The 14,354-nt window shown below is 40.8% G+C and overlaps 1 protein-coding gene across 1 annotated transcript in view; it reads left to right on the top strand.

The window, feature by feature from the left end:
- Positions 1-622: 622 nt before the first annotated feature.
- LOC118419229 (AF4/FMR2 family member 4-like) overlaps positions 623-14,354 on the top strand; it is a gene marked incomplete in the record, with an annotated part of 177,201 nt that continues 163,469 nt past the window's right edge. The window contains 1 exon segment of the mRNA XM_035825579.1: positions 623-1,023. Within this exon segment, the coding sequence (XP_035681472.1) occupies positions 1,001-1,023 (23 nt within the window).

Below are 14,354 nucleotides of genomic sequence, written 5' to 3' on the forward strand. Positions count from 1 at the left end.
TGAGCGTCTTGAGACCACATCTGATGTGGTCTCAAGACATTACAGTCTTAGCAAGGAGGTTGAAAAAAGGACTTGGTCTTAGTAAAGTTTTTAGCCATAGCCGAAGCTGAGCTGATTTTACCATGGTCGATATTGACCAAAGGACGCCACATAAATGTATGGTTTCGAAACTTTGGATATTTTCGGACGTCATCCAATGTTTTGTGTCGTTTGTTGTGGGAAAGGCGAGGGAAAACCCGGACATTGTGTATGATGTATGAGGGGATGTCCGCGAACGTCATCGAAACTTTGCTGGGGGGATTTTTGTGCGGAGATGAGGTCAGGTCAACCCCGGCCGGCTGCAGCGACGTCATGCGGGAAATATTAAAATTGCACCCATACGTTTGTGTACGTAAATTGACGAGTTCAACATTTAGAATAGTAGGGGAAAGATTTCAATATCAAATATCTCTGAAGGCAAAAATGAATCATATATGACATTTATGATATTCAAACATTATACTTATTTAGTTATAAATATGAGAATTATACTTTGTATTATATAATCTGTAAAAATGTAGATGTTTCTTGAATATCTTTACTCATTTGATATTTCTGTACCCTCGTTAGATGGTACCGCCTGTACTTCCGGTCGCTACTTCCGGCTGCAAATCAGTCCGTCAGAGCGATTTTCCGTCCCCAGTACCGGTTTGTGTACGCCGACTAGCAGACTTTGGTGCCCCGGAGCCAACTTTGGACCCAATTTACAGCAGCAACGCTTTCATTTCCATCGATTAGGGTGCCTGTCGGATCACCTAGGCCGGATTTCGTGGCGAAAATCTGGAAATATGTAGAGTATTTGTCGGGGATTATCAGCTGTTTTGGCCCGTACGCGCAGGTCTGTTCGGAGGGAGGCGCAGTGACGGCTTGGCTCTCTCCCAACATGTAACCTTTGGATTCAGCACAATTAGGACTAAACTGGAGGAATTTCACTGGATTTTACATGCTGTAGGACGGAACCATGGCTTCGACAAGTTCTGGCAGGTGAGAACATCTTGTTTGGCTGTATTTGGAGGCAGTTTGGACGTAGCAAAGACGGGGTAAATTTTGAATTTTGTGTGGCGCCTGTCGTAGTGGGGAGGGCAGAGGTTTGTGGATGCAGCTGATTAGATCGGGATTTTCTCGCCCTTTAAACTCAAATCTTGGCAGATTTCAGGAATATGCACAATCTACACACCAGACTTGATCTAAACTTACTCGTGACCTCTTCATTAGCAAGCGGTACTTTGGGGAATATATTTATGAAAATCGCAATTTTTCACGCCCACCGACCGAGGTCGCCTCAGACCTATTTTTGGCGCGGGTATTTTTTTTTACCTTTCCATGAATTCACGACTCCAAAATTCCCCTACAAATCCCCCAAAATTTGGGTCACCTTTCCTCAGTTCTACTACAGTGTCGTTACTAGGAAGGTTCCCAGTCGGGAAGGCCACCAGGCCCGAATATTCCGTAGTTCTGGTAGAATTTTCCGTTCCGCGGACGCCATATTGAAGTCGACCCAGTGTAGCGATTTCGGAAGTCAGCAGAATTTTCCTTGTCAAACGGGCCACAAAAACGGCAACTTTCCTTCCAACAACAGCAAAAACACGACTTAAACTGCGTGTTAGATACAACAGGAATAGGATAATGTAGGTGTGAAGACCGCACAGTGTGATGTTGGTAGTTTTTTTGTGGTTTTATGCTAGTATTTTGATAGGCTGAGTGCAAGCTCCTCTGAACAGCCGGGTCAGAAGGACAAGGCCGTGTGGTACAAAGGAGATCCAGCCATTCACAATATCCTCGTAAAACAGCTCCAAATCCCACATTTCCTGCAACACTTCAGGTATACAGGCCACCACAGAGCAGGGGAATCTCTTATGTATAATTTATTGCTGCACACAGTTGCTACTTAGTGTAGCACATCCCAACATCTCTGTACACAAAAGTCTGACCTACGACACTTGGGTCAGGGCTCCAGTTTCTGTATTTGAGTACGACTGATATTCTAAACTTTACTGGTGTGCGTTAACTCTTTGTCGCTCTCTTGGGTTGATCTTAGTTTGTTGTGATTGGTTCGACGACAACAAACCCACCTGTGTTTTTGGTACGGCCTTGCGTGACATCTTGTTAGGTATTTCATAACAGTTTTCAATTTCAAAGTCGTAAATATGTAACAATGTTTCCCCCCTTACTGGAAGGACATAAAGATTTGTAAAACCAAAGTGTTGATGTCATCTGGTGACCTCTGATGAAAACATGTCAGGACTAGTCGCTGTTCTAGTTTCTTCAGGGCACATCTGCCTCTCAAAAGAGTCAAATGTCAATGAACGATTTTAAGTTCATTAGTGACGTAAAGTTTGTGATGAAGTCACACTGCCTTGCCCTTAATTGTAATTGAAATAAGAGGCCATTTGAATTAGAATGAGGATATTTTGTGTTACTTTATTAGATTTACACAGCTGATTCATGAACTGTTTACCGACCAAAGGAAAATATTCAAGAAATTTGCTGGGGGTCAACAACTGTTACTAATTACTAATGTTGCAGTTCTTTAGTTGTGTAATCTGCTTGGTTTAGGGTTGTAAGTATGTAGAAAATACCACTTGTAAACATCAGTTAGTATGCTGGCTAAGGAAGTTTACAAAATTCCATGTGTGTAAAATGCATGTGTACAGAATACGTAATGAATGTATCATGTCCAGTAACGTATACTCTTATTAGTGACTTCCATTTAGATTCTTGAAACCTTTTTGAAGGTGGCAGACGTAAAGCTGAGTTCCTTTGTATAAAAACAGTTTGTTTTGGATCCTACCTTGAGCGGCCTTTTTTGTTCTGATACTATATAAGTTGTGTGATATTTAGGGAGTCCCCAGAGGGCCCAATTTCTGGCTTATGTTGCTCACACACAGTCACAGCTAGCTAGTCCAGGGTTGGACAAGTTTTCTAAAAATTCACTTGTCCTATCGGGCAAGTACATAAAAAATGTACTTGCCTGAACTGACTTTTCATTTGCCCGAAATTCAAATAACATTTTTCCATGTATTTTCACTTCCAGCAATCAATGGAATTCTTTTATCATTGACTAGAGATATTCAACTGTATTTTCAAAATTTTTATTGACTTAGAGTTCACTGCAAAACAAGACTCGTTGAGCCACTCAAGCGTTTTTGGTTACATAAACCAATGTATTTACCAATGCTTGATGCCATGACTGTGAAAAGTAACATGAAGTCGTATCAAGTAAATCTCACTCATGGAAAAAGCTTACTTGCCCGATCGGGCAAGTGGGGTAAGACGTGTACTTGCCCGATCAGCACTTTCACTTGCCCCGGACATTGTCCGGCTAGTGGACTTGTCCACACGAACTTTCCTTCTCACTAAGTTCCTAACACTTCTGTGCTGGCAGAACTGGACCAGAGTTACTAAGTATACCCCAGCGTCTGACAGGGGAGGAGATGCTGTCAGGGAGGGCACTGAACTGGGGTCCATTTTTGGGGATCTAAACATTTTGTTACACCTAAAATGATTCTCGGGCGCACAACCTAAGATACAATAGAATGTTAGAAAAATGCAATTTCAAACCCTACCATCTCTCTTCAAAGTGTGAATCTGATATTTTATGGCTAACTTGATTACTAAAATTATCAACGTAACTTGACATCTATTAACTTTAAGATTCTAACAAGTAATGGAACAAAGGTTTTAGTATTTTTTCTGACAAAAAAAAAATTGAATTTTATGTCATGAATGAACTGTAGAGTACTCTTTACACACATTACTATTGTGAAATAGTACTTTTATGTAAATAATTAAATATGCTACAGTAAATAGATATGCTAGCCTACAGTGCATGTTGGTATGTCGGTCAAAAATTAGGTTTACACATGCACCCAGTATATAAATCATGTTAAACCCTGGTTACTGGGTTCTGGTGCACAGGTGAGCTTATTGGCTGACCCCTTTTCTATATATACCTCCTCCCCTGGTCTGAGTGTGCTGGTGCCACTTTCTCATCTGTCAGTCATTCTGTTGCCATGGCAACAAGGGGACAGGTCAGTTTGCTCCTCTGACCTGGTAGCACAAGATGGACTCATTGGACTGGATGGTACATTTGTACCTGTGATTATTTCTGCACAGTTAATCAAAATCACACCAATTCATTTATTTGGTTGTCAGACATTTTCAAAGTGAAGTTTTAGCAAGAACTTGGGAAGGCAGTGTGGAAACTGAGGGCTTGTATGTGTTCCAGTTCATTTTTGTTGTAAATTGACTATATAATAAATATGTAACCGTCACCATTATTATTTGACTCTGTTGATATTCTTGTCATTTTTACGTTGCGAAGTGATTTAGTTTATGTTCATGTCATCCTGAGTTATATGTTTGGTTGTATTCTTAATTTTGTTAATTTTGACTGTCATTTTATGTATCTTGAGCAGAAGACGTCTATAAGCTCATTGCTGAGCTTTCTGCCTATGCTCGTTAAATGTATGTGAATAAAATAAATAAAATAAAATAACAGGGCATGGAGGAAAACTCAAATCTGACTCAGGGCTCAAAATACCACCTGCATATCCAGGTTACCGGTAGTGCAGGTAAAATTGAAGCTGTGCAGGGATTTCTGGTGTCTACCTGCACCTAACCTGCACTGGTTCGTGTACTGGGTATGTACAGGTTAGTGCAGGTAAAATTGGAGATGTGCAGAGATTTCTGGTGTCTACCTGCACCTAACCTGCACTGGTTCATGTACTGGGTATATGCAGGTTAGTGCAGGTAAAATTGGAGCTGTGCAGGTGTTTCTGGTCTCCACCTGCACCTAACCTGCACTGGTTCATGTACTGGGTTTTATACATTCATGTCCTGTGACATGGGGGTATAAAAAAAAACTGTATATGGATTGTTACTAGCTGCATTGACTGCTACCACCTATAAAGTATCAAAGAAAAATAGCAATGGTTTCTGAACAATTTTAGTATGAAATAAAATTTTTCTTAACTTGCAATCTTGCATGTTGAAAATACCTGGCCTATTGGAAAAATACTGAGGAATTAGACCCCCTACTCTTAGACAAAAAGACAAATGGATGTGTGTCTTTATCCTTTCTTGTTTTTGCCAGTAACTTTCTCCGGTAACTTTACTAGATGTAATCAAAATTCACCGATTCAAGCTAGTGATACTCGTCGTCATCACCGCCTAGTTGTATTTTGCATGTAAATTTTTCAAATTGCACGTAAAATTTTTGCCAACTTGCAATTTTGCATGTAGCAAAAAAAAAGTGTTTTGATCCCTGTATGTGTGCAGTGTACCAAGGTACAGAGTACTACAGACTTTCCCTCAGACTCTGTTTTCATTGTTGATTGTTTACATAAGCTTTTTTGATGACCAAGAAATTTGATGGGTGTGTCCTCTGTCAATATCGACACTTATGACTAAACGAAGACCAAATACAGAAACTTCTGACAGTGGATGAAAAATGATGCATCAGCAAGTAGTAGTAGCCAAATATGGAAATGAAAACACTGAGCAGAATACTTTTGATAACCTGGGTTGCAACAACAGTATACTTTTCATACTAAACTATGCAGTTTCGTGTGAATTTTACAGTAAATGAGTAATACCTGACATAATACTAATGCATTAATCTATGCGTGAGGCCATAATTATTCAGCTACTTTGATGTTGATCTTGTGAGAATAACGATTCTCCATGTTTCTTGTGAAGGGTGGGTTAATGTAGGTGCAGGGTTGTACAAGTCCACTAGCCCTATTGTCCCGGTCAAGTGAAAGTGCTGATAGGGCAAGTGCATGACCTACCCCACTTGTCCGATCGGGCAAGTTAGATTTTGTCATTGAGTGAGAAGTTATCAAGCAATGGTCAACACAGAAAAATAGAGACAATAGTATGAATTCCATTGCTGGAACATATAAAAAAGGCATTTAGATTTTGGGCAAGTGAAAAATTGGTTCGGACAAATAAGTCTTTTATGTGTTTGCCCTATAAAAGGACAAGTAAATTTTAGAAAACTTGTCCAGCCCTGTAGGTATTTACCCTCTGCCAAGTCAGCTGGTTCGCTCATTGTGTCCCCATTCAGCCACGGCTCACTCAGATGGCTGGAGACTCACTCGGGTATTGTTCCCCGTCAATTTGTGAGGAGAGAAGTGGCATGACTGAGGAGTTTTAGCGGTAAGCCCGTTCTTGGCTGAGGACCATTTCTGTTCCCCCCCAAAAGTGTCTGTCCCGGCCCGAGACGTCTGGATGGCTGGACGAGTCTGCAGGGCTCGAAAACCACCTGCAGATGTTTATGTTTATTGAACACCTATTTAATGCAGGTAACATTGGAGCTGTGCAGGTATTTCTGGTGTCTAACTGCACCTAACCTGCACTGGTCCATGTACTGGGTATTATACATAAATGTCCAATGATGTAGGTGTATGTGGATTGTTATTAGCTGCATTGACTGTTACCACCTATGAAGTATAGATTAAAGAAGAATATGGTTTCTGAACAAATTTAGTTTGATCCATGCTTCCTTAATTTAGAGTGGTGCAGGTAAAATTTGTCTGATGCAGGTAATTTTCAATGTTACCTGCATCAGGGCAGGCATGCAGACAAAAAGTATTTGGAGCCCAGAGTCTGAGAAGACAAATTGCGAGGTTGCCAAGTACGTCAGGCTCGTTCCGTCTCGTGTGTCGACTGCAAACAATACTCCGGGCGGTCTGATTTGGGTTGCACATGCATTATTGATTGGTTGTGTAACTGTGGCTCCGTCGTTACTTTAACCAGTGTACAAAATATTTTTCTTAGCCAGGTTGCACAGTGTGCAACTTGGGGCAAAAACTAGGTTGCACAACTGAATTTCAAGTTGCACCACCTACAATTCACTAATTTCTGAAAAAAAGGTACAATACATACATGTTTGGCTGATTTGAAACGGAGCTGCCTCTACCCATTTATTTCTTCCAAGTAAATTGAGAACAAAATCAAGTTCTGAGGCTCAAAATCTAAGTTGCGCCCTGTGCAACCTGAGTTTAGAAGTAAGTTGCACCAAGCAAAAAGTGGTTGCAATGTGCAAGTGTGCAAGTGGGTATTTTGCACGCTGTTTAACGGTGCGCAACTTTACGGGGCAATGCTCGGCTTGATGTTATTATTGATATCATACTTGTGTGGGAAAGCCACTATAATCGGTCAAGTCCTGGTGTACTTGTTATTAGGTTAACCCATTGCCTTTAGTCTTTAGTCGAGGACATCATATATGATATAAGTATAGGTTAACCCATACTGTAGGTAAACATTTTAAAGTATTCACAGGTGTTTGGCAATCAATAATCTTACTGTTAGACTGATATATGTTATAGTGTTGGCCAAGACATATAGTACCATGTACATCTATGTATTGACTAATTGAGCATGGAAAATTTCTTAAAGATCATCTTGATCAGTATGCCAAATGTTGTAAAGAAATGTTTGAGAATTTGATGCATTGGAAGTTACGGTGCATTTAGATGTTATGATGCTGTTTACAATTACAAATATAAACAAAAAAAATTAGATGGCGGTCTTTCTCAACGGATCTAAAAATTGCCTTATATGATATAGTTGCTGCTATACAACTCTGGAATGACCAGCATGTATGTAGCTTCCCTTAAAGTTAAAGTGGTCCTGCTGTTACAGGGCTCGAAATTCATTTTTGGGATTAGGTGCACTGGTGCACCCAGCTTGAAAAATTGGGTGCACCAAAAGTTTTTTGGGTGCACCACTGAAATTCAAGTAATAAACTAATGATAAAACTTAGTTACAAGCTATATCAAATTCTTAAAAAAGTACCATGACAGACATTTTTATTATCTTTCTAACACTTAGATGTCAAGAATATGATGTATACTATATACTTTTATATGTTTACATACATAAACCTAAGAAAATATTTGGGTGCACCCTGTGCACCCACAGAAAATAATTGGGTGCACAGCTCAAATTTTGGGTGCACCTGGGTGCACATACACCCAGTATTTCGAGCCCTGTGTTAGTGTTATGTTCGTTGCCCTGCAAGCTGCAGAATTTGCCCATTCATCATGATTGCTATGAGAGCGCAGTATTGCGTCAGTGGTAGGTAATGTACTTTGTGCCGGTGGCTGGAGTACTGGAAGCTTGTGTAATCGCGGAGCTCGTTCAGGGCTCAGGCATAATGGCAGCGTATTCATCAGAGGGGTGACGTCAAGAGGGGTCATTGACAAAGAGCTGGGTCCACAGAAAATAGTTCAGATTTATAACTTTTTCTTTATAACGGTGCTCAAAGTTTTCACAATGATGGTGTTGCGTGTGACTTTGCGTATGCTGGCCCACATTTCTGAGTTGTTGTTGTGCTGTCATGACGTGTAAAAATTTATTACTGTAATTGAAGTACATTCAGCCATGCCACATAAAGTTTAATTCATGGCATGTCAGAGGTGCATGTTTACCAGTAGTGTCCAAATACATACCAGATGAGATAGGGACTAAGAGTGGATATATACACACATACATGTATCAATGCTACATTTTACAGTTACAGTGTACATTCTTCATTCTAAATTTCTGATCAGGATTTTTCTCACCATTTAAACTCCAAAAGAGGTGAAAAGTCATTACATACAACCTTCCTCTGACTGAAGTACTGACTAGCTGAACCCATGCACTCTATAAACAGGCTTGCTGCTTGCTTTTGCTCTCTTGTTGTTTTGACAGAAAACTACTTCTGCAGGGAACTAGTAAAATTTGACCCCTGGCCCTTCATTCCAAGAAATTTTGGAGCAATTATGATAAAATGTTTTTGTGTAGTCAGTGGATTGTTGGATTCCTGTTCTTGTAAGTTAGATGGACACATTGACGTCAAAGTTGGGACTGGAAATCCAATCACCTGACCTGTATCTTTTCTTAGGCCACCTTTTGGATTACCTCCTTGTTGTGTTGGACTTAACGGTATTGTTCGGTCCTCAAAGCTGCCCCTAACCAAGTCTTAATACATGTAAAACTTGTTTCGCCTGGTTTGTTGTAGTTATGAGTTGGTAACAAATTATGCTGAGAGGTAAAAATGAGACAAGGCCCCTTGCTGTTTAACATTCCCGGCATACGGAGCGATGTGGGCCTGATGACAAACAATGGGGGCCCTGACGTCAAGCCTGGCAGAGAGTGCTCCATGTGACGCATATTGGTCTGCATTTTACATGGAGTAGTCATCTGCAAACACTTGCTTCCTTCCCCCCAGCCTATCCGATTATCCTCCTCCTCATGCAGTTATTAGTTCAATCATGGGCCATGCATTTACATGTTGGCTGTACCCATTCAGTTCATTGGTTTTTGTACAAATGTACAGTCAAACCTGTCTATAGCGGCCACTCAAGGGACCAGACAAATTTGGCCACTATAGACAGGTGGCCTCTGTATAGAGGTGGTAACTTGTAGATAAAATACCCAAGGGACAGACAAAAAGTGGCCACTATGGACAGGTGGCCCCTCTGTAGAGGTGGCCCCTAATACAGGTTTGACTGTAGGTAAAATCTAAGCAAAGCGACAAAATAAAAGCTGGGGGGACAACTTAAGTCTGATGATATTCCCTGCTGAAACTGTGTGTACCAAGGTACTGTACAGGCTTTCTCTCGTTCTCTGTTTTCATGTTGATTTTTCCATATTAGCATGATATGTAAATTGAAATCTTTTGTCGTTACGTTCTTGCATAGTTTGTCATAGTCTGCAAAAGACTGACTGACAGAGAGAGAAAGCATGATATGTATAAATCTGAGAGAATATTCACTGAGAAGCTTAGGCCAGTAATGTTGAGTCTTATCTTTAATAGGCCCTGGTTTACTCGGTAAAGCCCACCACAGTCGTGACACCAAGTGCATCCAGCGCTCGTAAATTCTAGCCTTGTTCTGGTGCCAAGCTGGCCTCCAGTGGTTTGGGGGGTAGTTCCGGGCAATTGCTGCAGTGTGCAGGTACGGACCAGGGGTGATGAAGACGCAAAACGATTGACAAACCTCAGAGCGCCACAATTGTGCACTGTCTTCCATTTGTTTTTCTGGTTTTCATTCATTCATTCGTTTGAAAGTAAGATTTTAGCAAGAGAACAAGCACTTGTATATGGAATATCATAACAGTGCGTTCAAACGTTTGAAAGTAAGATTTTAGCAAGAGTACAAGCACTTGTATATCTTAGAATATCATTACAATGCATAGAAATGTAGAATCAGGTTTCTGAATCACCTTTGACCTATTACTGGGGTCACATGTCAGGTCACATGTGAGTAAGGTCATTCACCCTGAAGAAGGTCAGCATGTTGAGTAAAAAATGGAGGCAGACGCACTTTTCTTCAGTTGAAGATTGAAGGAAGATTAGAATTACAGTGTCTTCTTCCCATTGTCCTATCCTACTTCTATTCCACATATGCTTAATTAATCTGGCATGAGAATCATCATTTTTTCATCCCAGATCTTGTTAAAATCATCAGCCATCTGAAACAGGTTAACTGAACAGCCACTGACGTCTTTCCAGCGCTTTGTCAGTCGTCCATTTGGCAAAATCCCCCATTTTTTCCAAATCATGTACAAGTTTGCGTGTGCCAGTTTTTCTGTTGACGTTAAATGTTTCCAGACTTGTGCCGCCGCAGACATGGTGTGTTTGCTAACAAGTCTGATATCCACAGCGGTGAAGATAGATTTGTCTGGGATTTTACATTATTAGGAGAATCTTGGAGATGGAAGGTAAGACAGTGTACTCCCTGTTGTCAGTGTTGAGGATGTGTCTTTAGACAGTCGGTGGCGAATGACATGAACTTTGACAAGTCTGGTTTGTACTTAATTCATGGTAGCCATGTGTAGAAAAAAGTAAGCCAGGCTACTAAAGACCTGCATTACGATGTCAACGTGACATGGTCAACAGAGTTCACGAACGTGATAGCTGTTGTTGTGTGCAGTGTGTATTTGGAAGATGGTTGCCACAGGCCTGTCAAATAGCAGCTTGTCATTTTGTTTACTACACAAAACATCATTGCGCTAACAAAGTAACATGTCACGATGTCTGGTAGGAAGGTCGAGCACTGACGAGCTGTGTTCTTACCGAGATTTTTTTCAGGTGTAGGGGCGTCTTAGTGCAGCAAAGTCCGGGAGTTCTGGAGGAATCCTTCCTCCTCAAAAGTTAAAAATCTATGTTCCTCAGAAACTTTTTATCCTGCATTTTGTGGGCCAAGGGAAATAAGACAACATTTTTTTTACATCCTTGTTACAAAGCAACAGAATACTTGTCCCTTAGGATGATAGGGTCCCAAATCTCAGCATAGGGGATCCAAATCATAGTGTAGGCGCCCCCTATGCTGACAAAGGCCTGACAAGAACACATAGGCAGGTTTCGGTGATGAAAACAGACCACTTGAGTTAATGAAAGTTCCTCTGTGTTGGTAGAAACCATCCTGAAGTATAGATGAACTGTAATAAATGAATCTCAAACATAGAAGTTGGACTTACCCAAATTATCAACCTTTATATAGTGCCAGCCTCTGTTGGTAGATTGCTCTTTTCCTTAAAAAAAAAAGCCCACTGGAGTTTAAGTAAAAACTTTGGTAAGTTCAGTTTCTTTGTGTTAGATATTACTTTTAGAAATGTACAATTCAACTTTGTATGGGTACATATGAGTTTTTTTTATGACTAGGTTTGTGTCATTGAATTTTCTCATAGCTACATACGTAAAGTCAAGCCTTAGTATTTTTAAGTGCATGTTTTCTTACATGATGTGGAAATTATGATGAATGGGGGTGACAGAGCGTCCCCTGACTGCCATGTTTAGAGCTGTATCATGCTTACATGTTTAGTCTAAGAACCTGTGTACCGGTATATTCCAGTACGGTTTGTTTGAGGGATTTTTCTGATGTCTATCTTTATAGCGGTAAACAGTACTAAACATGCACACACGTTGCAGAAGTCAAATCAAGGATTCATACAACATTGTAGAATAGTGCTGTGGCTGTACCAATGTTCTCAGTCGATGTGAATTTCTTCGTCATACCAAGGAGCTTTTATGAGATAAAAGCTCTTTGGTCATACGAAGGAAAATTTGGGATATAATAAGATTTCCAGGCGGTTTGCAGTGAACAGTGTTTTCCATGAGCACAGTATCATATGATGCAGAAATGACAGGGATAATACACTAACACGTATGTTTATACGTAGAAATCACAGATTTGAGTAGGTGTGTGAGGGGGATGTTTCTCGTGTCTAGCCCAGTGTTGTCAGTGCACACATGGCGATGTGATGTGAAGTGGCTGTGAATCAGGGCGGACACACATCCCCTGCTATCCAAACCCCTGTCTATGTTTAGAGTGGCGTGCTATGTTTAGAAACTGCACGTAATAGTTGAGAAAGTTTGTTTCTCTCCTAGTTCCTTTGCTGTGTTGTCTGTACACTCATAACACTATGATATATTAGTGATGTTGACTGAATACCAACCCTGTCCCCTGCCTGCTATGTTTAGAGCTATGTGCTATGTTAAGAAACTTTGCACAGTATTTGAGAAAATTGTTATTTTCCAAGGTCCTAGCACAGTACTACTACTAGTGTGGTCCATGTACTGTAAATGCAGAAACTTTCGCGATGGTTTAATGTTCGCGGTTTTCGCGGTGGCGGCTTCACCGCGAACTTAAAACCACCGCAAACATTTTTCCATGGCAATAACCAATAAGAGACTACAGTGCATGGTGCTACCGTGAACTTAAAACCACCGCGAAATTAAATCCTTGTGAACTTAAATGCATTTACAGTATTGAGAACACTATGAATCTCATGATATGGAAGTGATGTTGAATACCATCCCCATCCCCTGGCCTATGTTTAGAGCAGTGTGCTATGTTTAGCCGGGAGTCGGGTGCCAGACATCGCCACCATGCAGGGTCTGCTCTGACCCGGCCACCAAATTTGACAAATCAAAACACAGAAAGGATGTACACAGTCCTGCCAGGAGAAACCCATGTACTGAAATAACATCTTCTGTTAGAAACAAAATCCTTGCTGGTATTGTAACTTTTTTTTTTGTACATAGCAATTTGACATATGTATCAAAATCAGTTAATGTTGTTTCTGTATCTGCATCTGTATATAGCCTGTATAACAGCCCTTCAGGGTATCACACCAGCTTTGCAGGCACACGGTGCGGCAGCAGCTGGTTATATTACACTGTTTGCTACATACTCAAATAATTACCATGATATGCATATGCTGAGATCTACATGTATATCTTCAGAATGATAAATTCTGGATGTACGTTGTATTTAGGTTCCAGTGACTCAGTAGTCCGACTGCCTTCACATTTTGTGGCTGCATCAGATGCCTGCATGACTCACTCCGAGGGTCACCTAGCCTGGTCACAGTGAATAAACTCCAAGCAGATCCTACAATGGCATAAGATAGTACAAAACTGGCCAAGGAGTGTAGTCAGCCAAGAGGTGTCCTTTTGCCAATTTTCCCTGGTAGCAAAACACACTCTTTAGCCAGCTTCACTCCTCTGCCAGCTTTTGATACTATCTTATACTACCATAGGATCTGCTTGGAGATTAACAGTGAACAGAATGTGGTGCAAGTTTTTATCCAACTTTCATGTTTTCAATTTCTGTCGTAGTTGTTGGTCAGATGTCTGAAAACCTAAATGATGGCCCTAAAAGAAGACGTTGTGTACGGACATTGTTGAATGTCAACATTTGTGTACAGGCTGGGCAGTTGTGGTTTGTTGGTTTGTGCAAAGGAACCTGGCTGGTTTGTGGTAGCTGAATGCTGGTAATGATAGGCAGTTTGTTTATTTGTTTATTTGAATTCATCACACAGTGATTGGGAGGGCAAAACAGGTTCGAACAACCTTTACTAGTTGCCCTCCCTCACATAAAAATGACACCAGTACATACAAATCAATAACATACAAGCAACAACATCAATACATACAATACAGGTCATAATACAGGTCATATATATATATGGAAAGCATAATCTGGGTAGCACTACTTATAAAACTATTGCCTAGCGCGGCCTCAAAGCCACACATGAGCCACACCCACAAGAAGTGGACCAAGTGCAAGGTTGGTCAAGACTGTATTGTAAACTGAGTCTGTCATAGGTAGACTTTACCAACTGTTTGACTCAGGGTCCAGTGGCCCTGGGTTTGTATCCCCTGACATGCTCGGATGTTGTGTCCTTGGAAAAGACACTTGACACTGATTTCCTCACTTCACTCAGGTGAGTATGAGTAGCTAATCAGGGTTAGGGACATCCCATGGATAGGATGTAACAATAGTTCACCTTTATCCACATGGTAACCTATATCC

This window comes from Branchiostoma floridae, chromosome 7 (assembly GCF_000003815.2).
Source record: "Branchiostoma floridae strain S238N-H82 chromosome 7, Bfl_VNyyK, whole genome shotgun sequence".
Lineage (NCBI taxonomy): Eukaryota > Metazoa > Chordata > Leptocardii > Amphioxiformes > Branchiostomatidae > Branchiostoma > Branchiostoma floridae.